This window comes from Clarias gariepinus, chromosome 19 (assembly GCF_024256425.1).
Source record: "Clarias gariepinus isolate MV-2021 ecotype Netherlands chromosome 19, CGAR_prim_01v2, whole genome shotgun sequence".
Classification (NCBI taxonomy): domain Eukaryota; kingdom Metazoa; phylum Chordata; class Actinopteri; order Siluriformes; family Clariidae; genus Clarias; species Clarias gariepinus.
Genome location: NC_071118.1, coordinates 1,684,869 through 1,712,853, shown reverse-complemented (window position 1 = coordinate 1,712,853; position 27,985 = coordinate 1,684,869). Strand labels below are relative to the sequence as shown.

General features: G+C 37.7%; 1 protein-coding gene across 1 annotated transcript in view; it reads left to right on the top strand.

Moving 5' to 3' along the window:
* The first annotated feature begins 3,011 nt into the window (after positions 1-3,011).
* Positions 3,012-27,985, top strand: part of wwc1 (WW and C2 domain containing 1) — a 37,051-nt gene continuing 12,077 nt past the window's right edge. Inside the window, exons 1-9 of the mRNA XM_053478597.1 lie at positions 3,012-3,974; positions 16,255-16,364; positions 16,494-16,697; positions 19,154-19,230; positions 20,199-20,278; positions 22,543-22,672; positions 25,583-25,729; positions 26,285-26,355; positions 27,132-27,374. Coding sequence (XP_053334572.1) covers positions 3,856-3,974; positions 16,255-16,364; positions 16,494-16,697; positions 19,154-19,230; positions 20,199-20,278; positions 22,543-22,672; positions 25,583-25,729; positions 26,285-26,355; positions 27,132-27,374 — 1,181 coding nt within the window. The 5' untranslated portion in view covers positions 3,012-3,855. The remainder of the gene's footprint in view (positions 3,975-16,254; positions 16,365-16,493; positions 16,698-19,153; positions 19,231-20,198; positions 20,279-22,542; positions 22,673-25,582; positions 25,730-26,284; positions 26,356-27,131; positions 27,375-27,985) is intronic.

Genomic DNA, 27,985 nt, shown 5'->3' with positions numbered 1-27,985 from the left:
GCGATGGAAAAGGGTCATGTGACCTGATGAGTCCAGATTGAGCCTATTCCAGAGCGATGGGCGTGTCGGGGTAAGAAATGAAGCGCATGAAGCGATGCTCCCATCATGCATAGTGTCCACTGTACAAGCCTCTGGAGACAGTGTTATGATCTGGGGTTGCTTCAGTCACTCAGGTCGAGACTTACCCAAAAAATATGTGAAAACTTTTTATACTGTAGTTAGAAGTTTACTGTTGATTTTTTTTTCCCTCTGAAATATACAGTAGGTCATGCCTCGTTTTTGTCTACCAAGCCGAAGGAGTATGATATTACCTAACATTTCTTTAAACAATAGAGACAATTACAGAGGTCATGATCCTTGGTGCAGTGTATAATTTTTCATTTCCTGTGTACAAAAGAGAAATCCCACACCTTCCCTAGCAACCTCAAACCAATGAAGTCATCGGCTGCATGTTAAGTTCTGTTTTGGCAACAGGTCGAAATTAATTTAAAGAACTCAGACACTCCAACCTTCCTTATTCCAATTCACCTTAAGTCATGTGATTTAGTTTTTTTTTTTTTCCTTGGAATAGGACGTCGTCTTACATTGTGTGAATGTTTTGTAATAATAATAATAATAATAATAATAATAATAATAAAGGAGCTCCTGACAAAGTTACAGTGCAGCCTTTTACCATCATCTTTAACAAACTGGGTTCCTGGTGGGTTCAGCATGAATCTCTTCCTTACATGTTTAATTTATGTGATGTTTATTGAGGAACAAAAAGCATGGGAGAATGTCTTGCTGATGGTTTAACAGGGCTGCCAGTTCCATAATGCTATCAAAATAGACAATATTCTACAGAAAGGCTACTAGATCTGACATGATCTCATATAGTAATTTAGATAAAAATGCTTAATCGACGGAAAAGTGTACTGTTCAGGGGTATTTTTAGTGCACAATTAATGCAAATGAGCCATTAAAAGAAGATCGGTGGCCCCCAAAGGATAATTCCATTTCTCAGATGTAATGCTATATGTGATACGGAGAACCCTGGACAGGGTGGCAGTTCATTGCAGTATAATTAATAATAATAATAATATTAATAATAATTATACATATATATATATATATATATATATATATTTTTTTTTTTAAAGAGCTCTAGGAACGCTTACTCTGGATTGGAGCCAGGAACCAGGATATTTTTCTCATACACACATATCCAATAAAATTTTTTATACAAAACCAGGCTTAAGAACCGTAAGTGTTCAGACCCTGACACAGCTCTGAGTCACTGTGTCTGTAAGCATGTACATTTGGAAACCTAGCCTTTAAAAAGAATAAATGTTTACCCTCTGATTGATAAAACTCACCCAGAAATGTACGTTTTTAAATGTGCCGTTAAACGGATGATCCTCAGACACAGACCTAGGTTTAAAAATGAATTCCAGATCCTTAAATACAGTAAGAAAACAATAAAATTTAAAAAAGAATTACGATCATTAGATAAAGAAATTAACAAGAATTGTGAAATTTTCGCTTTTTTTTTACAGGTAGCTCTGAGCTAAATCATCCTACATTGTTATCTGACTCTCATACACTGACCATCTGCCCCACTCACTGGGGGAGCACACACACACACACACACACACACACACACACACACAACACACACACACACACACACACACACACACCTGCCACTAACTGGTGGACAGTGCATGGCCAATAGACCAAAAGTGTCTAATACATCTAATGACACACACACACAAACATAGGCATATATATGCGTGCACATGTGTACTTTTTTGTATAAATGAACAAATTAACAAATAAATGAATACAAAAAACCCACATATAGATAGATAGATAAATAGTGTGTGTGGAGAGAAAGTGAGATGGAGAAAGAAAAGAAAGATTAAAAGACAGAGATGTAGAGAGAGGAAGATATGAAGAGATTGAGAGAAATGGAGTGAAAAAGAGATACAAAGATAAAGAATAATACAGATAGAGATAGAAAGAGGGAACAAGAGATGTAAGAGAGAGAGAGGGAGAGAGATGGAGAGACAAAAGAAAGAGTAAGAGAAAAAAGAGGTAGGGAGACATACAGTAGACGGAGACAGACACAAGGATCGAGACAAACACTGGGAAATAAGATGAAGGAGGGAGAGAGTAAGAGGAAGAGAGGTAGAGAGAGATCAATTTAGAGAGATTGAGGAAGATGGAGACAGAAAGTGGGACAGACACACACAGATCAAAAAAGAGACATGGGGAATGAAAGAAAGAGAGATGGAGAAAAAAGGCGTAAGAGAAAAAGAAGTAGTGATATATAGATTGAGAGAGATAGGGACAGATAGAGAGAAAGAGAGAGGTGAAGACAGCAAGAAACACACAGAGATGGACACAGAGACATGGGGAACGAGAGATGATGGAGGGAGAGAAAGAAAAGAAAAGAAAGAGTAAGAGAAAGAAAGGTAGAGTGATATAGAGACTGAGAAAGATGGACACAGATAGAGAGATAAAGAGGCGGAGAAATGGAAATAGCCAGAGATGAGAGAGACAAGAGATGGAGGCAGACATGGGGAGAAAGAGACTGTTGAGAGAAAGACAGAGAGAGATGGAGACTGAAAATGGATGGACAGACAGACAAATAGACAGACCAAATCAAAGACATTAGAGACAAAAAAGAGAGTAAGAGAAAGAGAGGTGGAGCAAGATAAATATTGGGAGAATGAGATGGAGAGAAAGAGAGATGGAGACAGAAAGATGGACAGACACATGGGGAAAGAAAGAAAGAGAGGGATGGAGAGAAAGAAAAAGTACGAGAAAAAAATGTAGAGCGATATAGAGAAAAAAGGAGAGAGATGAAGACATAAAGAGGGACAGACACACAGATGGAGACAGAGACACAGGGAACGAGAGACGATATATAGAGAGAGCGCGGGTGCTCGAGATGGCGCTGCTATTTGGGGACTTACGGTCATTACCTGCGTGACGTCACCGCTCTAACCGCAGCATAGCGACCGAGCTGGGTCGGTTACTGAAGGAGAACCGCAACCGCTTTAAAGCCGAGGGGATAAAATTTATCCTCGTAAAACACGAAACTTCGGACTAAATACGCGACTTTTTCCCTACGGAAGACTCATTTAGCACTCCTGGTGGATTTATTTCCCAAAGAACGCACCGACAAACCTGGAATATACTCGCTGGTTAACAGTTTTCGAGCTCCACAGCTAACGAGGCTAACTGGCTAAACATGGAGGGGAGAACCTGAGGGAAAAGAAAATCCATTAAAAAAAACCCAAAATGAAGGTTTTAAAAAAGGTTATTTCTGTGGAACGGGGCCAGAATTATGTATTAACTTCTGTGTAAAATATTTTATTTCTTATTTTTTTGGATTGTTTGGTTTAGTTTGAATGGACGACAGTTTATGATTTTACTTTATTTATATAAAAAAAGTTGTTTAGCTAACTTGCTAAGTTTTTAGATCCGCACGGACGCGCGCGCGTTAATGGAATATTCTGGAATTTATTAGAAGAACAGCAATAATGCTAAGACTAAGACTTGTTTTGCGTCGGATTGAGTTATGAAATGCAGAGGACAAGTGTTCCTGTGTTCCTTGGAGATGCTCCTGGTCGCCTGTGAGAGAGAATAAACTATCAGGGTTAATAATAAGGTATAAATAATAATAGTTATAGTAGTAATAACAACATCATCATAATAATAATAATAAGGAGAAGAAGAAGGAGAAGACGTCGTGATGGAAGGTCGGGAAACTCCGTGATCGTGGAGCCGGGTCAACCCGCAAACACCCAATTTCCCCCCATGGGTCTGATGGTTGTAGATCTGTTATTACATGGAGACTAGTTGGACATGCCGAGGAAGGAGTTACCATTACCAGAGGGTTGGGAGGAGGCCCGGGATTTTGACGGGAAGGTCTACTACATTGACCACATCAACCAGACCACGAGCTGGATCGACCCCAGGGACAGGTAGGTCACCGGTGCACTGGCGTCAACCTCAGGCTGCGTCGGCGCCTACTGACTGATACAGCTTACTTTTGACTTTTAGTTGTACTACTGAATGCAATACGACTGTGATTCATAATCCGACAATTCGATATTCTACGATATTCTTACAGCTACTGCTATACCAATTAGTTCCTGTCTTGACTAATAAGATTGTGAGTTATAAGCAAGCGATTGGATTGTTGGCAATGCTACTGAATCTGCTATGATATGATATGATTTCGATTCATGAGTCAAGTATTTCTTATTTGGTGATACTACTGAATTTTACGACATCAGCGATATGATTTTGATATATAAGCGAATGACTCTTGGCAAAAACTACTGAATCTGCTATGATTATGATTTATGAGTTAACAATGTGACAAGGGATAATACTACTGAAGCGATTTATAGTTCAAGAAATGATTCATAAGGCAGCAATTTAATATTTTAAGTACTACTGAATCTGATAAGATTTTGATTTTTTTTAAAGGTAGCGATTTGATATTTTGGCATTACTACTGCATCTGATATGATTTGATTTCAATTCATAACCCAACAGTTTAATATTTGGTGATACTACCGAAACTTCTATGATATGAATTTTATATATATCTGAGAATAACTCCATCTTTGGCAAAAACCACTTAATTTGAAATGCTAATAATTTGAAAAGGGATGATGCTATTGATTTAAGGTTGAAACGATTTATGATTCATGAAACGATTAATAAGCCAACGATGTTGATGGTTAGATACTTTAGAATATGATTGATATTATTTTGATTCATGAGCCAAGTATTGGTTATTTGATGATGATACTTAATCTTTTACAATATGATTTTTTAATATAAGTGAATGACTTCATATTTGGCAAAACTACTGAATCTACTATGATATATGATTTACGATAATAAAGAATGATCTATGGAAAGTTTTCTAAATGCGAGAAATCCAATGCGATACGTGACCAACTCAGTTCAGAATCATGATGAAGTAGATGTACATCAGCTTATCAGGTTAATAATCCTTGCCTCGAGGTGATCTAAAAACCTTTTTAAATAGACATATCGATCTAAAATAATAAGAATGTTACATTTCATCCTTTGTGCTGCGTTGTTACATAAACCAAATAATATCGTAATCATTAATCGTTAATCTTAAGTATGTCATTTGGATTATGTGCCCATCCGCTCGGTTTACTGGGATATATTCTATCCTATATTTATATTAATAAAAAAAAAAAATCAGGTTTTTTATGATGTTTATTAGCAAGGAAGAACAAATGCAAATTAATAAAAAAAAAAAATAAACAAACAATAAACCTTCCAATACTCTTATTTAACCTGAACAGAAATAAATAAACATTTTCAGAACTTCCTGAAATATCAAGATTTAAAAAAAATCTTTATCTAAAAAATCTTTAAATCTTTTTTTAAAAAAGATAATGTTTTTTTGTTTATTTATTTATTTTTAAATTTTTGATTTTTTGGAAAGGTTGTATCGTGCCATCATTTATTGCAATATCAATATTATATTGTTGTATCACCCAGTCTTGGAATGTTATAAACTTTCAAAGTGTCAAACTTCCTTTTTTCAAGCTCTACATTTTAGGAATGTAGTTTTTTCTTTTACTTTGTAAGTGAATTCTTCAAGATTTTTTTCTGTTGCAAAGAATTTATCCAAGCTTACATTATTCAGGCTAAACAGTAACCATTCTGTGGCTTTTTCTCCCCCTCAGTCCCGTTTGGACTTTGTCCTAAAATCTTTTCAGGAATGCATAAGATTATTAGAGAACGTTCAAGCTTCACTGACTACATATTAAAGCAGCTTTTTTCGAACAGTTCATCAGCCTTTCATTTATTACTATTATTATTATTATTATTATTATTTTCCCCCTTCTCTTTGGGCTACTGTAGTTTTTCCTGTGTTGTTGTCGCTGTGCTGATTTTTCCCTCCCGGCTCACACCGAGTTGAGCGTTGCAACACGATAGCGGTTCGACCACATATTTTCTCCCTTTGTGTGCGGTGCAACAGGTTTGGCCGTAGCTGGGAAACCAAGACAGCGAAAAAATTTGTAAACAAGCACCTAGGACACATTCCTGAAAGTACTGCATGAGCATTGCACACAGAGGCATGCAAAAGAAAAAGAAGGGCCCGGTTCTTTTTCTCGCTCTCTTTCTAAAAAAACATCCCTTTCACTGCATGCCAGGGTGCACGGCAAGGTCAAAGTTCACCACAAGGCTCTGCAAAAATGTCCAAGTTGCAGCATGGAATGCACGTAGAGGTGTGTCTAATAAGAGTATTTTAATTTAGTTTTATTTGTTCATATGGATGAAGAGATGCCAAATCACGAGTGTCAACTGATATCTGATATCCATCTGATTATGTATATTTTTAATAACTTTGATTTAAAAAAAAAAAATCAGTGGAGGTAGGTGGATAGGTGGATCAGATTTCCTATCAGATATTGGATCTTGAAACATGATTAGAGCTTGGGAAAAGAAGTGTATTTTGTGCAAACGAAGTGAAAATGTTCACCTATAAAGAGACATCATGTTTTATTTATTTTTTTGGTAGGATTGATTTATTTAAATTTTCTTTTTTTTATAAAAACTATAATTAACGACCACGCACAAATATATTTTTCAGCGTGGATTCCAAATTGAAAGCTTAGTATTTTAAAGAGGTGAGAAAAAGCTGTGTAATGTATATACAGTGGTAGCCAATAGTATTAAGACAATAAATGCTATGTATGGTAGCTATTCCTGTGCACAAAACAGGTGATGTCACTGATTAGTACGAGCCTACCTGGCTGAGAAGTTGTGCTAATTACAATCAGCTATTTTAGTTAATAGATGAAATGAGTGTGTGGCACGACTTTTACTTTCTGAAGCCAAGGTGTGCATCTCTGCACAAAAATGTAGGGAATTTCCAGGTGAACTTATGTAGCTAGCTAGCTACAGTATCTATAGATAGATAAAGAGACACACATATACACCAATCAATCATGATAATAACATATTCATATAAATATTGAGGTCCCTCTGTAGTCTCAAAAACAGCCCTGACCCGTCAAGGCCTGGACTTCCGTATTATGTGGTGTCTGGCACCGATCATTCAGTAGCTTAAATTGCTTGTTTTTTCCAGCACATCCCACAGGCACTTGATTAAATTGAGATCTCAAACTTCTCAAAACATAACTTATCTTAAACTGTTTTTGCAGTGTGTCATTATCCCTGAGAAAGGTCACTGATATAAAGGGGTGTAACTTGGTCAGTAGCATTGTTTAGGAAGGTGGGATGTGTCAACCTAAAATCCATAAGAACAGCAGGATTCAAGGTTTAACAGCCGAATCATTACGCTGTCTCTGCCGGCTTGTCTTCTTCATATTTTGCGCACGCACGCACACACACACACACACACACACACACACACACACACTGGCCATTGACATGATGTAACAGAAAACGTGATTCATCAGACTAAGGGGGCTCTGGTCGAATCGGTCATCTCTCAGCTGGTCGCAAAATGATGTGATGACGCAAAACACATCAACATGCCGTGATCTGGGAACATTACCAAGTCTTTAAACAAAGAATAAAAAAACACAGAATTTGCAATATGCAAAGTTTTCGTATGCCAAAAGCTCTAACACAACTAACCTTACTCTCCACTTAAAATCAACGCAGCGTGAATAATCCGAGTTTAAAAAGTTATCCGCACTAGCAGCAGCTAACTAACGTACATTAAGTCAACTCTCATTTAGCCGGCCGACAGATTTTCACCACGTCTCTCCGTCGTCTGGTTCTGATGCTCACATGCCCATCCTAGGCGCTTTTGGCATCGGACCACATGGGCACAGTGTGTGTGTGTTCTTTCTATCAGAACCAGTATTAACTTTTTTATTAGATTGAGTCACAGTAGCACTTCTATTAGATCAGACTGCACGGGCCAGCCTTGACTCCCCACGTGCATCAGTAAGCCTGCAGACCAGAAACATCCCAAAAGAGCTGCAGTGTTGGAGTTGCTCTAACCAGTGTAACTGGTACGTCGCTTTAAAGTCGCTAAAATCCTCATGCTCGTCGGTGTTTGCTGTCTAATATGTCCCACCCATTTTCAGCTGCTATTGTAATGTGATTATAGATACATGGATGCATGGATATACACAAACAACATGTTGAAATGTTGTTTAATAAAATTTTAGCTCATGAAAATCTTTGGGACAGTGGAGTTTAATGTTTTTTATATAGAGAGAAAGAGAGCAAAAGAGAGAGAGAATGCCTGTATGTTTCATGTTTATGTAACATATGCAGAGCAGTGACCTGGATATTATGAGTCTATATTAAAATAATCCACTCAAGGGCGTAGTGGCACTCCTCTGCACGTATCACACCAACCTGGCGTGCGTACATTTGTGTATAACTGCTAGAGATTGCAAAAAAATATTCGATGTATGTAATTTCGAATCGCGATATTTATAAAATTGCAATTGTAATCAAATCAGCACCCAAGAATCGTGATAATATCGTACCAATAGGTGACTGGTGATTCCTGTCACAAATAACTTTCTCATCTGAGGTGTGTTACTACTAGCATAGCAGATTGGTATCCTCAGCTGATACTTAAGGTTTTAGTATCATTACTTGTATTGAGAAATAAAAAAGCGGTATGATGGCATCTCTAGAAATAATTCATAGCTAAAAACTGATTATTCAACAAGAAATACAATCAAGTCTTTGTCTGTTTAAGCATAAGAATGTAGGCATAAGAATGTCAGTCCGATATACTGTCCTGGGATTCCACTAATTTGAACCTCAATCCAGGTTTTTCTGTTTCACTATAATATTAGAACTATTAGGGATGCACCGAAACTTCAGCCGCCGAAAATTTTCGGCCGAAATAGCATTATCGGTTTCGGCCGAAACGTAAGAAAGCGCTGAAAATAAAAGCCGAAATTGTTGCCACGCCTCTCCCATCCTCCCGTCTCGTTCGCGCTGTCATTACGCATCAAACACGGAGTATGTCGGCGGTTTGGAAGCACTTAAAAGTTTCAGATGAGGACAGCAAAGTTGCAATATGCAACATTTTTTTAATACAAACAAAAAGAAAATATTTTAAACATGTTTTTTAATGAAGCCATTTTCGGTTTCGGTATCGGTTTTCGGCCAAGTGCATCCAAAAATTTCGGTTTCGTTTTCGGCCCAGAATTTTCATTTCGGTGCATCCCTAATAACTATATATAACCTAAGCGCCATCATGTACAGTGGTTGCCCAAATGTATTGGGTCAAAAGTAATTCAATGTTTTAATGACGTTTTCAAGTTTGGAAAATAATGAAGACGTCTGGTGTAACTCGATTCCACACCTGCTCGATCGCTTCCTGATGATCATGTACAGAAGACGGTTTAGGTCTGTAGATAATCCAGGACATGGCTCCAGGAGCTGAACACTGTTGTCACATAGCTGTTTTTTCTCCGCCTTGAACTAATTATTGCACTAAATCACCTGGTTTGTCCAGAGGGAGAACTATAAAACATAGCATGTGTTGTATTAATATTTTTGGCCACCACTGTGTAGGTCTGATCTGAAAGAAAAATTGGCTATGCCTAAACAAAAGAAAGAAAAAAAAACTAAACCTGCTTAAACATTAGAAGGTCCTGAGTTTGCATGAAGCCGTATTTGTTAATCAATGGCTTACTGAAGTCGAGCCACGGTTATTTATTACTATTCTAAACATTTGCTCCTGGGTTTTTTAGTATTCAGCTCGGACAAACTATTTCACAGTTTATTTAACATTGAGATAAACCAGAAAGCAGTTTTTAGATGTCTGTAATTATACATGCAAGTATATCAATTAACGAGTTGTTTGTGTGAGGATCTGAAATATCCGGATCATATTAAAAAAAAAAGAGAATATTTAAGGTGCTGTTGCTTCATACCAAAGTCCCATTTTGATGGTCTTGTCTCTGCGGTTGGGATAAAGACACACACACACACACACACACACACACACACACACACACACACACACTTACATATACAAAGAACCACAGAGGCTGACTCTGTACACGCTCAAGATATTAACCCAGTTTTCTGCCGCACTAAAAGCGATCTGATTTAAAGATCAAATTTAATCTGATCTGTGGAAAAGATGCCATCTGGGACCTGTGTGCTGGATGGACAGATATCGAGGGCCTGCGGCGAATATAAAAAATACAAAGATTACCATGAATTCTGTACAGATTTAAATGTAAAAGAGACTGTCTTAATTGTTGCTGTAGCCACTGGTCAACCACATAGACTTGTAGCAAACAAGGACGCTTTATGTAACCGAAAGCTAGTAATAAACCTTTTTTTTTTTTTTTAATTGTGTTTTTTTTTTTCAGATAAAATTCTGTAATAAAGCGTTTGCCTTTTTTGTTTTTTAGAAATTGTTACAGGAGAGTCGATGCTTTGATCAGATATCTTGATAAATACTGTTTTCTAATATAAATCTATTATTCTACCGTAATATTATAATGCTCTTATACAGTATTACAACTTATTCATGTTTATAAGCTAGTAATAATATGTGCTGTAACGCTGTACTGTCTGTTGCTGTGCTTTAACATTTTACTTTATGCTATACTACACTTGTATCCCATACGTTATGCAGAGATGTCTTTACAAATAATAACTCCAAAGTTATTTCCAAGCCAAATCCATCTTTTACAAATTGAAAGTTTCATATTGATACACACTGAAAGGTCAAGTTTAATATTGATACACACTGTCTCTCTTGAGCGTCCAGCAGTGATTATAGCTTTGTAGTATTTGGGGGGGGGAAAAAACATATCATATTAATGTCTATGGCCGGATTCCTCGATTGGCCCTGTAAGACCTATTCAAAGACACCTGGCCAATGAGGACTCAGTTCCCTCATACCCGTCCAAAAGCAGCTACGTTCTTCCAACAGTGTCTGACGTCTATTTTTCAATTAAGAATGTGATTTAAGATTCGTTCTGATAACTCCCACAATGTTGGAGGAGACGAGTTGAATTTTACCTTAGCTTCCAAGCATGGATCGATAACAAGGACATTCAGTGATATACAGTATACGTTTACAAGTTTGCATGTCTCTCTTAATGGATGAATCATAAATAATTAACTTTTATTTAAACAGTTCTAGTGGCACAATCTACGGTCATCATGTTAATCATCTAAGGCAAGTTAGCGAAGCCCAAATACTTTTAAATGAACAGAATAAAAAAAAAAAGTCTGTCGACTAATCCACTCTTGTCCCTCTGCCCCTCATTCATGAACAAGATCTCTAGAAATACAACGCCCACTACTGTATGTTGCCTGAACTGCAAGTTTGCTCTCATGTGATGCAAAAGTTAATAAATCCGTGACCAACGTATGCAAAAACAAATCTTTTAATTGGTCAAATGTTTTTTGTCAGTTACTCACATCAGTAATACATAGACTGCATTTTTTTTCACAGACTGAAGAGAAGTAGGAAAAAAACTTTTGTTTGATGTTTGTCTGTAATTGCGAAGAGAACTCACTGAACAGCTGTGCAGGGTTAGGAAAACCCTTTATCAATGAGGCTGACCAGAGGAAAAAAGGCTTTAGTTTGTAAGGGAGCATAAAGAACAGACTGTGGAGTATTGGAAAAAGTCCATGCAGCCTGATGAGTCCAGATTTACCCCGTTCCAAAGTGAGAGGTGCATCGGGGGGGAAGAATCAAGGTGGATAAAGTGATGCATCATGATGCCTAGTAATTACCGTAGAAGCCTGTGGGGGCAGTGTTATGATCTGGGGTTACTTTTGTTGGTCAGGTCTAGGTACAACAATCTCACGTGCCCAAAAAATTAGGTCAGCTGACAACCTGAATGTACTGAATAACCATGTTTTTCCATAAATTGATTTTTTTACCACCAAACCGAAGTTTGTTTGGTAGTACTGTAGCCAATTTCCGTGTCATTTCCAGAGAGTAGAGCTAGGTTAGTGGATTATGTGTGTGTGTGTGTGTGTGTGTGTGTGTGTGCGGTGGATGCTGTCCAGCAGAACCAGGCTTGTTTAATGTAATTGTGTAAGATTGCTGTTTGGTTGTGAATACAGCGCATGGTGCTAAAATAAATTAGCACAAAAATATGTCAGATGGATTTTTGTATTTATTTATTTTACACCAAGCTTTAACAGATTTAGATCTGCTCATCTGGCCATGGAGTTAAAACCATGCGTTTTAGACTACTAGATCATTACCTCATCAGCGTTAGCCTGAGCTCTTGATACGAGGCAGGTCTCGGATTCATGAAAGAGATAGATATTTTTCATGTGTTTAAAACATGTCTAAGCCCAAACCAGAGTTTGAAAAATAACTTTTTTTTTACACGATGTGTAATGTTTTTCATCCCTCGTCTTCAGGCCTTGCTGTGCTAGTCGGTGTCTGGCTCAACCTCAAATATTTTTGCAGGAAGAGCGATAAGATTAGACGAGTCATGCTGTAACGCAACACAGTGATTTAAAATAAAAATTATGACTTCCATGAGCAATGGCTAGGGTTAGCAATGGCTAAGTGCAACCGCAAGGTTCTTACAGGCAAATTATTTTTGTTATTATTATTGTTGTTATTATTGTTATTAATTATATTTCTCAATGTGCTGAAAGCATTCACGCAGGTAAACGGAATGCTATCTCTGTCCGCGATACAGGCCGTGTCTTTCATCACGGGAGCACCGGTGGTTATTACCGCCGGACCTTGATCACTGCACAAAGCTCTTTGGAGTTTGATAAATGGATGAATCTGCAGAGTGTTCTGAATGAAAGTGTCTGACTCATCACTCAGCGATGCGCCGTGTTCGCGCTCAGCCGCACGCTTTGTTAGTTTGAGTTAGTGAGTGTTTGACTTCCCATAGGCTCGTCCGCCCAGACTCCTGCGCAGCGACTCGGGAGGAGACATGAAGCGGACATGCCGCTTCTAAAACTCTTAAACTCTCTCTTGTAAGAGCGCAGAAATCACTTTGGAGCTGTTCTTTGTGAACGCTGCACAAATTAAAATGCCTGCAAAACATTTGGTGCATTTTGATTATATGCTATTTGAACATATAATAATAATAATGAAATGGCTGTTTGTAAAATGTATGAATTGTTCTGAAAGGCTTAATTTGTCTTTCATATTGCTGCGTTTTGACATTTCTGTTTCTAAACATGTGTAACCTGCTGATTTGGACGAAATCAGTAGTATTGCAGAATATTCTTTTATGCATGTTTATGCATAGTATGTAAAAATCTATTAAAGTCCATCCTCCAAACCGCTCTCCTATACATCTCTCTTTTACATGTCTTACATCTCTCGCTTGCATCTCTTTCTCCCATGTTTTTGACTTTTTAATTTTATGAGGCCTAGTCACATGACAATGCACCTAAATATTATAACGAGCTCTGGTCATGTGAATAATTACTTAAATATTAAAATGGTCCTTAGTCACATGACTAACTGCTTAAATATTATAATGAGCTCTACACATGTGACTGTTTTAGGTAAAAACATTTGAATCAACGTTTAGAGATTCAGGCATTAAACAGATTACATTGATTATGATATATTAACTTTTATATCAAGTTTTGGACTTAACGTGGCCAACAAAGCGCCTCTGTGAATATGGACCTTAACGGCGCGTCATAAACCAAAAACTGATCCAGGAGTCAGATTCACAGCGAACACATCGGGTTTGCGAACAAAAAAATAAAGGAATAATGGGATTTTCAAAGGCCTCTTTCTGAGCAACTCGGAAACTTTCCTTTCTTTCCAGAGTTAAATTTTGAACAGGGGTCTCTGCGTGGCGTTTCATTATTCATAAGGTGAAAACGGAGCCAGTTCAGTTTCATGGTCCAGAGAAGTGCGTGGGGACGTACCAACTTGTGGTGAAAAGGGGGGCGAAGGTTAAGATCTGGATTATACAACTGATCTTTTTTTTTCGGAGTGCTTCGAGTGTGCATCCTGGGTTTTCACGATCTACAAGGTTAGCCAAGGTCATCCATTTAATCCAATTCGACAGCCTTAACCCTGGGCCTTTAGAAAAACATTTACAATCCTGTGCTGTGAAGAGCAAACTAATAAAGAGTTAGTTTACCAGACAAACACTCCGATTAAGGTTTAGGAAATGTTTTGCACACCTATCCAAGAGCAAGATGGCTATCCCTGGCATTTGGGTTTCCAGCCCGCTTTATTAGCATCGCAGACAGGAACTAGGAATAAAGAGTCCTCGTGAACGTCCTCGTGGCCGCTGCCCCGTCGTCCTGAGCGTCGAGCTTTGGAAGCCCGCAGCGTGTTGCCTCAGAAACCTCCAGGCGATGGGTCAGCAGGACCTGTGGAATGCCAGGCCTTGGTTTCCGGCTATTGTGCTCAGCAAGCACCCTAGAGGTGAATAGGCAGACATTCTTCCGCTACCCTACCCCCCCAGTCTTTCACTTTTCCTCGCGTGTCATATTCACAGGGAATAAGTTTTTACACTGTGTTCTTTTGTGTGAGTTTTGGAACCAAATATATATTTTTTTAATGGCATCGTGTCACCTTTTTTACAAATATTTTTACAGATGATATCAATACTTAATCGATATCATTTCCTGAGATTAAAGCATAACTTGCATCAAGTCATTGCAGCTTTGTTCATCACATTTACACAAATATCACATGCATTAAAAAACAATCTGATTTCACCCACCACAATCACCATTTTTATTTGCATTCAAGTATACACACACATATATTTCTGAGGTAAAAGCAAAATGACTGTACATTGCCCTGCTGATGAAAATAAAAATATGAAAATATATAGCAATATTTTTAAATAATTGACAAACAGGATATAAGACACACGTTTCAGCACTTACAGTATAATGCCGGGCACCCGTGTCCATTCAGTGCTTAAAATTGTACAGTTTCTCAGCTTCAGCTTCATCACTCAAGTTCAACCAGACTCTTCAACTTTGAAACCTAAAAGTTCTGCGAGGCTTTCTGAGTAAGCTCGGGAATTATCACAGTGTTTCCTAAATCATTATGCTGTACATTTGAGAGCCTACTATATCTAATATCTTTGAGCAGATTCAGGTTATTGTTTGTTTAAGGAAGATCAAAAATGTTACTGATGGCTGCCACGTTATATGAAGAAATTAAGAAATTCTTTTAATAACAGACAGCAGAACGTTCATTCTGAAAAAAAGTGCTGTTATTTGATTTGATGCCTCTGGAGTGTGTTGTAACAATAATAATAATAATAATAATATGTGCATTTTGTAAGTTCATTTTTAATTGTGAGTGAGTCATTCCTGTACTTCTGCAGCTGTAAAATTTACACGTTATAAAAGTAACGATAACTTTGATTCTACATGACAAAACCCAAGTGAAGCGTTCTCCATTGATACTTACAGGCAGAACTTCTGTATAAGCTTTTTTTTTTTTTCATTGATCAACACTGTTTTGCTGCACGGATGATCTTTCTATGTTTTTTTTGTTTGTTTTTTTATAGAAGAGCCCATTCTTCTTGTAAACCCGTGTTTCTATGCAAAGCATGTACGACCGTCAGTACGCCCTTCTTATTTTCTTTACAGCAGCTGGCATCCGCTGGATTTACGCCATCTCAGTACATCACTCTCACTGTAGCAGAAAAAACAGGTACAGGAGAGGGAGAGCGAGAGGAAGAGCGAGAGGAAAGTGTCCGCTACTAGATAATAGAATCATTCTCCTGGGCAGATTTTTTAAAAGTTTCTCAAATATATTTGAGATATACCTGAACGACTTACTTTGGTGGTCCACCCAAGTTTTCTCCATGTGTAAGAAAATACTGTTTATACAGTATATTTTAGGAATGGGAATAACAAGGGACCGGCCAGTATGAGCTTATCACCATACGTAGGTGCTGCTTTAATCTGTATCGTGATTACCTAATTATCACGATTTAATAGAAGTTTTTTTCTTATTCTGTTCTGGCCTGCTACCTCAAATACAAACTGATAAGATTTTATTTTATGTATATAAAATTTTTTTCCTTGTTATTATTATTATTATTTTTATATATATTTTTAATTATTATTATTTATTTATTTTTCGGAGTCAAGGTTACGATACATGAATCTCCACACAAACAAATCGCGATACATCAATCAATCGATTTTTGTCTTCACTTTTAAATTCTCGATTCGTGATTATCTTAACGCATCGCGATGGCCTGTATGTCTCTCTGTTGTTAAGTTTTCCCGTCGTTTGGTATCTTTTAGGCACACGAAGCCCCTGACTTTCGCCGACTGTATAGGAGACGAGCTGCCTTTAGGATGGGAGGAAGCGTACGATCCGCAAGTCGGCGCCTATTACGTCGATCACAACACAAGTAAGCTATATTTACACAGATCAGAAAATAATGACTTTCTTCTTCTTCTTCTTAGCCTACGTAGACATGCGTTATAGCACTGCGAAGTGTATTAAGATGTCTTATCTTCTCACGCTCTCTCTCTTACAGAGAGCACTCAGCTGGAGGACCCGCGGGTGCAGTGGCAGCACGAGCAGGAGCACATGCTGCGCGAGTACCTCAACGTCGCCCAGGAAGCACTGAGCGCCCAGAAGGAGATTTACCAGGTCAAGGAGGAGCGACTCCGTCTGGCACAGCAGCAGTACAAACAGCTCAATGACGCCTGGAGGGACAAGTCATCCTCGCAGACCAGCTGTAAGGCTAAAGGCTAAATGTTTTGTCTTTTTGGTGATGCAGCAACCAGCAAAATATAAGTCCAATAGTAACGTTTTAGGAAAGTTAAAAAGAGGACAACAATGTTGGTGTGCAAGTGCGGCATCAGAGGAACAGATCGGTTGGCCTAGGCCATTCCATACAAAAAAAACACCCCTTACAAATCTGCCTAAACTACCCCGCTGTTATCAAGTGGCCAAAGTCTGATAAGACCAAAACAAGAACTTCATAGACTATGTTTGGTACAAAAACAAGTTTACCACTCAAATAAAAATACAACTATAGCCATTGTGAAGCATGGTGGTGGGACCATCATGCTCTGGTTCTGCTTTTTTTCTTCTGCTGAAAGTGGCGCATTTAGGGTCAATCACGCATAGCTCCGAATACAACTCTATTTTGGCACAAAAAATGTTTAGTTCTCTGAAAGACAGCTGAAGGAAATGATGCGTAATATGTGAAGTAGCATTTTTACAAGAAAGAGTTTATTAAGAGCCGAAGAATCAAACCATTTTCAAATCATGATGTGCTCAGTGAGAAGGTTCTAATGAAAAACAGAAAAAAAGTTGCTGTAATAAGGTGTTAGTGAAGAAGTAAAGTTTTAAGTTTTTTTTTTTTTCTTGTTTTTTTCAAATCAAGTTTCATTGGTGGCTGTATTACAGTCAAGATCGAAAAGACCAGTTCTGATTTATTTGCATTTAAAACGGGTGTGTAGATTATTATATATTTTTTTAGATTTATTTACCTACAGCATACAGTATATGACAATAGTACAGTGTTATAATAAAGTGCCACCATCGTGGGGTGGGAGGGGCAGGTTGGTTGATTTAACCAAACGGCGACACAGCGTGCAGACGCTGTCCGATTATTTATTCATTACGTACACAACTGTACACAGTATATAATATGAAGGGAAAAATAAGAAAAGCAACTACTAATTTAAAATATAAAATCGATTAACGTGATATCATGTGATGAAAGAGATTATGCTAAGAAAGGAGTTACAAAGCACTAACACTGGAGAATCCTTCCATCAACATTAAATAAATGTCTCCTAACAACAATAAGAACACTAAAGCATCACCGCATCATCCATTTAAATATGTTAATAAAAAAAAAACATTCAAGACAATATCCTGCGAATGAGCTGATGCCATAGAAACCATAACATACCATTGACTGTTTGGGGCTCCTCTAGTGAATGTTTCTTTGTTTTGTTTTAGGGCTAAAACGATTCCTCGAGTAACTCGAATAATTCGATTACAAAAAATTATCGATCCGCCTTAAATCTTCCGCCTCAAAGCTTCTTTTAATTAGTTTTAAAAGCTTGCATTATGTTTTTGCGCAATTATTTGTTTGGCGTGACACAGTGCGCTTTTGGATGCAAGCCGACAGTAAACGCAGACAAAAAAGAAGCGCTTACGTCACCCACAAAGCGGAAGGAGACGCAATTCGAGTGAGCGTTCTGTTGCGGGCTGCAAAATGGAACGGAGCGATAAAAATATCAGCGAGCCAAGAGAAAAAGAAAGCAGCAAGAAAAAACGAAAAAAACGAAAAAAATTGTCAGTAAAGGCTTATGTTATGTCTGACATGTAAATCTAGAAACTTTTAGTCCTAAAAAATTAAGTTGCACAACTTAGTGTTTTTGTATAATTATTTATTTTAATGTGTGCCTTAATACTTAGTCATTTGAAATACCTTTTTTTTGCATCTGAGTAAAGGCTTTAAAATAAGAATGTATGGCAATGTAATGCACTTAATTCATCTCAGTCAATTTTAAGCTATTCCTTGTATTGTGAATAATGACAATGTTTATTTTTGATAAAAGGCAGATTTTTCTAAAAAGAAAACCGATTAATCTTTGTTTCTTTTATATATTTTAGATTGCTGTTTAATTAAGCAAAAGTACATTTTATCCAGTTACTCGATTAACCGATTAAAATTTCGGTTTAATTGCTAAAATATTCAATAGCTACAGCCCTATTTTGTTAGTTTGTGTGTACGCACGAATGTAATCGAATATCCACCTAGTCAACTTATCATAGCTATGCTAATCTTAGTAATTAACATTCCTTTGAATCCTGGACTCGCTCATTACGAAACTGCTTAGGTGTAAAAAAAACACACACACAAAAAAAACACCGCATTCCTCGTTCCATACGTGTCCCTGATTATTGTATCTTATCAACGGAATGATGTTTGCTTACATTCTTTCGTGCACGTATAATATTTAGTCTTCATCACTGACAGGGGCGTGAAAAGCATGCAAGACTCATTAATTCAACATGGCCATAATTTCTTAATGCCTTCAAATAATTATTATGCTTTTTTTTGTTTTGTTGTTTCTTAATCTTAAAAGATATTTTGCATGGTTACGAGACGTCAGAGAGCTGTTTAGAGATAAACTAACACCTTTGATTTGTCTTATCTCTCTCATGCAGTAAACTCCAGATCCTCATCGAGCAGTAAATACGATCCAGAAATCCTTAAGGCGGAAATCGTGACCGCTAAGAGTCGGGTAAGAACCGACGACCTGTGATTAATTCTATAGCTGGTTATTGTATTTTATTTATTTATTTAAAATTGTTTTATATATATATATATATATAGATTTAGATTCAACTTTATTGTCATTGCACATAGTTACAAGGCAACGAAATGCAGTAAATGCAGTGTATATATATATATATATATATATATATATATATAATTTTGTAAATGTTATGCTGGATATACAGTACATAAAAAGGAAGTAGTTAAATTGCTAATCAGGCAATCATAGCTAGCTTGAGCTACGAACATAGATGTTTATTTAGCTAGCTCAGATTATCTTGCTTAACATTACATAATTAGTATTTTTAGTATTTTTTCGAAAGGAGGGATATTTATTATTATTATTAGATAGCTTTTAGATAGATAGATATTATTAGAAAAGTTTAACATTAATTAAACGACAAATTTTATCACAATACCAGTATTATTAAAAAAAAGGGAATTTATAACAATATCGATATATCGCTTAGCACTAATCTACACAAAGGAAAAAAACTTTTGAAGTAAAATCAGGAAAGAGTTTTTTCCTTAATTTGTCACATTCACGTGAAAAACGATCATATTTATTTTTCAGAATAATGTATTGTCTTAATTCCTTACCAGGATTATATATATATATATATATATATATATATATATATATATATAATCCTGGTAAGGAATTAAGACAATACGTTATTCTGGATTTATATTTAAAAAAATCCATAGAAAGTAATTGTTTTTGGTATAAGTGCGCATTAAAAGCTGATCTGCATCAGTCATTGCTTGTTTCTGCTACGTTTCACATCAAAGGCAAACCATGAGGTGTAGATTTTATGATTTTATTCTTCTGCATTCCTGTGTTTGGAGTTTGATTAAAAGAAGAAATCGTGCCACAGAAGATAAACCAGTTTCGCTCAGGGTTTCACGTCACCCCTGTTCTCTTGTGTTCAGGTGAGTAAGCTGAAGAGAGATCTGGCCTGCATGAGGCAGGAGCTTCTTTATAAGGAGCAGGGGTTCGAAACGTTGAAAGAGTAAGTACCTCCTTCTTACACATTACTTTGGTGATGTACTTAATACTTTAAAGAGCGCTCCTAGGAGTCGTCCCTTGATATAAGATTTATGAAACCGACATATGGACAACAATCTGATCATTTTGATTTATACATAATTGGTGAAAAATCAGTTCACTACTTTTCTTTTGATTCTGTAAAGCTGCTATATGACATTGATGATTGTTCGAAACGCAATATAAATAAAACTAAATCGAGTAGAATTGATTTGGAATGATTAACAGATGTGTAGGTATGATAAACATTCTGATATTACCTTACACAATGGATATCCCTGCCCCCTTTTCCAACATCTTGATTTTCTCACATGAAATATCTTGTTTTGTATTTGTTTAGATAAAAGAGATGTTTCCTGTGCAGGGCATGTGTGAAACTGGAATGTTTGTGTGAAACTGGAATGTGTATATATACAGGGCTTTACGGTAACTACTGAGCAACGATAGAGGGAAATTACGAAAAAGTAAAGGAAGTAAACTTTACTCCTTTTGCACAAGACTACAGTATATCCAAAATGTATCCGGATCATCTTTTTTTAATGTGTCCGGTGTTTATGTACTTCTATGTACCGGGGTCGTGTTACAACAAGACTACTCACAACGCCATACTGCACATCATCCTGTCGCAAGTGTAGCAGTCCAAGAGTCTGCCAAATATGGCATACTCGCCAGATCTCGCCACATGCCAGATAAAGACATGGCATACAAACATGGTATACTAGACCCTGTTTGTAATAAGTGATAAAAAAAAAGAAATCAAGGTTAATGCATAACCTCCTTTTGAATTTAAAGGAGCATTTTGTGAACAACTCCATTCCACAAGCATGTTCATAAGTCCGATTCGTTTGTAAGTCAGATACAGCGAGTCTTATACACCTTCGAGACGAATATTCCCTATAAAGCATGAAAAAAACAAACACGCAGGTTTGGTGTTTTCGTTTGCCCCTGCGTCTCCAAATCACGATAGGAATCCTGGTGATGCAGCGGAGTCAGCTGACCTCGTTTAAAGGAAGCCAAGGAAGACATGGGGAGGGAAGGGATAATGCTACATGGTTTTTATCGCATGCTTGAACAGATGCCATTTTTTCATAGAGCTGTATAGCATTCTGTCTATCAAAATAAAATATTGTATATAATTGTAAATATTAGTATTAGGAATGTCCGTTAGTCGGGGACAGCCTGTGTATGGAAATGTATTAGCCGTGACATTGTAGCATGTCTGTAGATGCCATCGATGGCAAGCAAGCCACAGTTGGACAAGGTTGCAATTAAAGGAAATGCAACCTCGTGGAGACTCCAGTTCACCTGTTCATCATCAGAACATTGTTTAAAGCTTCTCCGTCAAAATCAAATCAAATTAAAATTTTATTCGTCACATACATAGTCATACACAGTATGATATGAAGTGAAATACTTATACGACTGCAGTTGACCTCAAGATTGCAAAAATTACGTTTTAAATAAGAAAAATTTAAATGAAATAAGAGAAATATGGAAATAAACTTTAGCTGTAAATGACTTTTAAATGTACATTATATACAATCAATAAAAATAATGAAAATAAAAATAGAAATATAAAAAAGTATAATAAAATAATATTTTGTTGAAATGTAATGTAGTGTAGAACCGTGTCCAGTTTTGAGCAAGATAATGTGCGGAATGTTCAGAATAAATCAACCCTGTACACTAATCCCCTGAAATCCGATATCGTCTTTTCATTCCCTCCCAGTCGATCTTGCCTCGCAGCTCTCTCAGGGGATGGGTTCGACTCTCGCTCCTCTCCTTTTACTCACCTCCCTCGTTCCCGTGCCCGAAGAATGCCGACAGACCTGTCACTCGGGCAGCAAGCGCGACTTTCCGCCGGCTCGCTCCGTTTGTCATCTAACCTCAAGCGAATCCGCCCTGGCCTCCGCTGCAGCCTTCCATAAACATCAGGCTGATTAAATCAACATTGTGGAGCTCAGTTCAGGAAGTCATCTATTTGACTTCACACATCAGCTTCTATTTGAATAACCTCGTCAAACTCCGCATCATATTTATTTTGAAGGCAGCCTCGAGCACTCGTCTGTCCCGGGTGTCTCCAGAAGTGTCTGACAAGAGTCATGACTAATGATACACAAGCAGACGTATTTGTATGAGATTAAGCTTAGGCCAGAAATATTAGTCATTCTGTCTTATTCAAAGATCTGGTTTCATTGTTTGTTTGTTTTTTGTTTACTCTGTAACTAGAATTGACCACAAGCTGGCGAGCGCTTCATACGGGTACAAGCAGCACGATCCCCAAGCCATCCTGAAGGAGGTCCGGACAATTAAAGATGCCATCAGCTCTGGAGAAAGAGAAAAGCAGGAGCTCATGCAGGTAAAACATCGACACAAAGCATTCATCATTAAATAACTCAATTGTCAATGGGTTTTAACTGTAATAGCGATGTTGTGTTTTTACCTGAGAGAGAGAGAGAGCGAGCCTGTGTGTGTGGCGCGGTTAAGGAGCTCAGGAATGTTAGGGTGAGGTAATTTCTTTACTCCCGAGAAGCTATGCACAGGGTGAGGCTTTACACCAAAGGATGCGTTCGCATATTTCTGCGCAGTACCTAATGGAATACCAGAGTAATGATGTCACACATGTGAGTACACTTTAACTGTTAAAAGAAATAAAGACCAGCTTGAGTAGTACGATATCGCGACAAACCACTAATCACGTGTAACCAGACAGGGATGAAACGATCACATGGGTTGAGAATCTGGACAGCTAGGAATTTTCTCAGACGAAGACCGGGAATTAAACTCACAGAGGCGATACTGTGGGGGGGGGCTCAATCCTGTATGGATTAAAGGTTTATCATACGGGAGACTGTCTTTAAGAATTTCAGAGCTTTTATTTATTTAATTATGTAATACAATCTCTAAAAAAAAAAGGAAAGAAACATAATGTAGACGTTTTAAAATGTATGTCCTTAGTGCTGATGTGTAACTAAAGTTTACAGAAGGTGACTTAGTGAAGGAAAATGATGTAACACAAAAAGGGGAGCAAATTTGACAGAAACTAATGAGGTAATGTGACGGTTCTAATAAGGTTTCTGGTACAAACTACCCATTTCTATGGATTTTTTAAAATAAGTCCCCAAGTCCGTAACCGACCGAGGTGGTTCTTAGCCCGCTGCAGTCGTAAACATTCAGCCTGATCCTTAAAATTTGACGGATGCAGTATCTTGTCGCCAACTTATGGAAGAGATGCATCTGTCTGTCAGTCCTGACCTCGCTCCATTCGCTTTATTAATCTAATAACAGATTATTTTGCTTCCTTTCACAAATGAATGCTTAAAGTAAAAAATAAATACAGCCTAAAAAATGTTTACAGTTAGAGTTATTGATGTAAATTTGTTTTATTGTGATGTTAATAAATTTGACTACGTTTGCATAATTCATTGATTTTTCTGAAATATAACACTTATGGGAAGAGAATCAAGTTCAAGTTCAAGTAGGCTTTATTGTCATTACAACCATATACAGTTAGTACACAGTGAAACGAAACAACGTTCCTCCAGGACCAAGGTGCTACATGCAACATAAATTTACAACATAAATTAACAGATTTAGCTAACCAAGAGGCCTAGTTAACTGGCTGGCAGAGACAGGACAGAGGGACCTAACATAAACTACAACATAAATTAACAAAAACTAACTAGCTAAGTATAACTATTTTTACAGACAACTTAAAGTGCACGTGCAAAGGTGCAAACAAGAGCAACAACAAAGTGACAGTGCGGAACTACGACATAACGGAACATAAAATTATGGTGTTTAGTGGGTAAACGTAAGCGTAACAGTTACAGAACATAAAATATGGTGTTGAGGTAGTGGGTAAACGTAAACATTCTTTAAAAACAGCAGCAAGAATTGAGGAATTAGTGCAAAAATTAGTCCAGTAATGATCATTGTGCAAAAAGATAAACAGTGAAGCATTTACAGGTTGGTGTGCACGATAATTTGGTGGTGTAGGTCAGTGTGTCTGCACTTGTGTTGATTAGTCAGTCCAGTCCCAATATTTTGAGGTAGTTGAGTTAAGCTGTGTGATAATGTTTGTGTGTGTGTGTGTGTGTGTTTATCAGTCCAGTCCCTTTTTGTTGAGGAGACGGATGGCTTGTGGAAAAAAGCTGTTGCACAGTCTGGATGTGTGTGCCCGAATGCTTCGGTACCTTTTTCCAGATGGCAGGAGTGTGAAGTGTGTGTGAGAGGGGTAAGTCCGATCAGCCGCAATGCTGGTGGCTTTGCGGATGCAGCGTGTGGTGTAGATGTCTTTAATAGAGGGGAGAGAGACCCCGATGATCTTCTCCGCTGTCCTCACTATCCGCTGTAGGGTCTTGCGGTCCGATATGGCACAATTCCCAAACCAGACAGTGATGCAGCCGCTCAGGATGCTCTCGATAGTTTCTCTATAGAAGGTGGTCAGGATCAGTGGTGGAAGCTGGGCCTTTCTCAGTCTTCTCAGAAAGAAGAGACGCTGTTAAGCGACAGGGCGGTGCGATGCTGTCGTGCCGTGAAATCTTTCTTTTCTTTTTTTTTCCTGGTAGAGTTGTCCACAAATTTCTGGTTTCATTTATTGGAATTATTTAGCGACAAGTCATACTTCCTTAATCTTAAGCAGTCACCCATGCGCTTTCATTTTCTCTCTTTTTTTTTATAAAGGTAATTAGACAAAAAAAAAACACTACAGCTTGTAGACAACAACAAAAGGAAAAGCCTTTAGAATTTTTTTACAATATCCAAGGTCTTGGATGTTGTTAAATTAAAATGTAAAAATCTGTTACACAAGTTTTTGTGAACGAATTTGTTATCGGAGCCGTAGAGTTTCACATCACTGTACAAAATGTTTTTAAAATATCAAATGAAAGAAACATTCACATCTTTCAAACCTGTCACTAACGCTGCGACACAAGGCTACATAATGCACTCGGAGGAAAAGGCCCTGTTTACCCGCTCTCTTCTGTACATGTGCACTTAGAAAAAGCTCTGTTATTGACCAGGTTCGGTGTAATTAATAGGGGAGAAAATAAGCTAATCTTGCTCACGTGACTCTTGGCTTCAGATCGCTATAGCGTTGTTGGGATTCAATTCTTTGGGAGTAGAGTAATACCCATCATGTCTGATTATTGGGCAGTTTAAGGTGACGATTTAAAAGCTGATATTGTATATATGGTGTAATTCTGTAGATCTTTGGCAATATATTAAAAGTTTTCTTTAAAAAATTTGATAAAAAATTTTCCTTCAGAAACTGGCTGTGTTGAAAGATGGCTTCCATTTGGATTACGGCTCTCAGACCGAGCTGTGGGCGAGTAACCCCTCTCTGTCCAACTCGAATCTGTCGCTCCCTCGCCTCTACTCTGATGCAGAGTCCCAGACTGACATACCCACCGAGGTGAGACGTCTTTCTACATGTTTTAATTTTTTATTAAATGTGTCTGCCACTTTGTTTGCATGGTATTTAATCGCACACTCATAAGCGTGTTTTAAAAAATGCACAGCGCCATCTGCTAAGGTTGATTATTCATCTATTTATTTATTTTATGATAAAAGGGCATTTTCAATTAAATTTCAAAGTAGCATATCTTCTCTTCCCGTGGGCCGATTGCGATGAAACAAAGCCTATAAGTTACCTCAAACTCGGCCAAATAGACTTGTGAAAACCCCATTAAAATTATTTCAGTAGTTTTTACATGATGCGTGCACAACCACACAGACAGACAAAAAATTCCAAAAACCTTCTTGATGTTTTCTATTACTTATCTTGCGCCCTCTTTAATAATTTTTTCACGAATATCTTCAATGTCCAGGCACGCCCACTTTACAGTTTCATATGTATATATTAGGGACCCTAATTTGGTAACTTGCTAACTTGCATTTTAGTCTTCCTAGGTATCCAATGTGATGTGATGTGATTCGTTCATTATCTCATTCCTCTTTTTCTAATCAGTTCGGCTCGATTTCCAACATGCTGGCCGAGAAGGTACGACTGAGCTTAAAATACGAAGAAGCAAAAAGGAGGTACGTGTGTTTAATTACGTCTGTTTAATCACGTTTATCAAAAAATTACTGTCTTTAAATGTAACCATGGTGGGCTGTTGTGGTGACGAGAACTCAATAGGTATTAAAAATAAGATATGTTATGATATATAGTATATCTGTGCAAAGTAGTTTGTAGTGTGTGTTGTATAGAATAGAATAATTTTTATTGTCATTGTAATATGTGGCATATCCAACGTAATTAGATTCTTTACACAAGATTCACAAATTACACTTTATACACTTAACCTAAATTGTACGCATATCACACAAGGAAGTTGCATATATTGCACTTTAATAGTATTGCACATAAAATGATAAATATTGCACAAGATTTGCGCATATTGCAGAAAATAATTCTTCCAGAAAATTTCACTATGCATTTAATGCTTGTAAAAAATTCTTGTGAAGAAGTCCAAATCTGCTCCATCACAAGCACAAAGCTAGCTCCATGAGCGTCCTGCACACACACAGCCCGAGATGAACTGGAGCCTCCTCGACGTCTCAACATCAGTGCCCGAGCTCACTAACACACATCTGAGATCACAGCTACACTCCAAAATCTAGTGCAAAGTCTTCCCAGAAGAATAAAGCTTTTTATAGCTGCAAAAGATAAAATAGATGTTCAGAAGAAACATAAAATCAGATGTGCAGGTGTTATTATTTTCATTATAAACTTTCCCTTATATAAAATCGCTACTGAATTGTTTTTTTTTTTTTTTTTTTTGGATACACATTAAACTCTCTGCTTGTTTCAGAATCGCCAACATCAAAGTCCAGATCGCCAAGTTGGACAACGAGTCATGGCCCGGTTTGCTAGATCCCGAGCGGGACCGGCTCATCCTCATCAGCGAAAAAGAGGAACTGCTAAAGGAGCTGCAGTACGTCAAACCCTGCAAGCGCGCTCCTAGCGACGCCGAGAAGATCGAAACGGAGAAAAAGCGATTGGAGAAGGACCTGCAGGCGGCACGCGACAGCCAGAGCAAAGCTCTCACGGAAAGGTGAGGGTTGTTCATCGTTGTAACAGCTCAGAGACAACAAAATCAGGATTTAATTTTTTTTTTATGTGCCGCTTACAGAACGGCAATACAGAATCGAATCGACACCCGAGCATCGCCGTAATATCTGGTCCTCGGTAAATCCCGTCCCGAGCAACGAACAAAACAGATACGTCTGTTATCGATACAGAGTAGAACGCTAAAGTTTTTCTAGATTAAAGCCGCTCTCTTTCTCTCTCTCTCTCTCAGGCAGTAGAACACAGCAGCTGTTATGGAAGACTAAAACTCATTTGGGATGCAGCTGATCTCGCCCGGGGAAATAGGGCATTCACTTTTAAAAACAAGGTCAAACTGTAGCTGTAGCAATAGCACATCTGCAAAGGGAGAATAACAGAAGCGTTCTGAATCGCAGCTCTGTCCAGGTCTTCAGGTCAGGTTTCTGTCCTAAGAACACCAATTATTGTTTTCCTTTTTTTGTATCTTTCTGTCACTTTGTTGTTGTTGTTGTTTTTGTTTTTTTCCCCCTCATTCCTTCTCCTCTTTCTCCTTCTCCTTCTCCTGGGTGATTCGAACAGGCTGCTCGTTCGGTACGCGAGATACTGTATCCTCGCCGT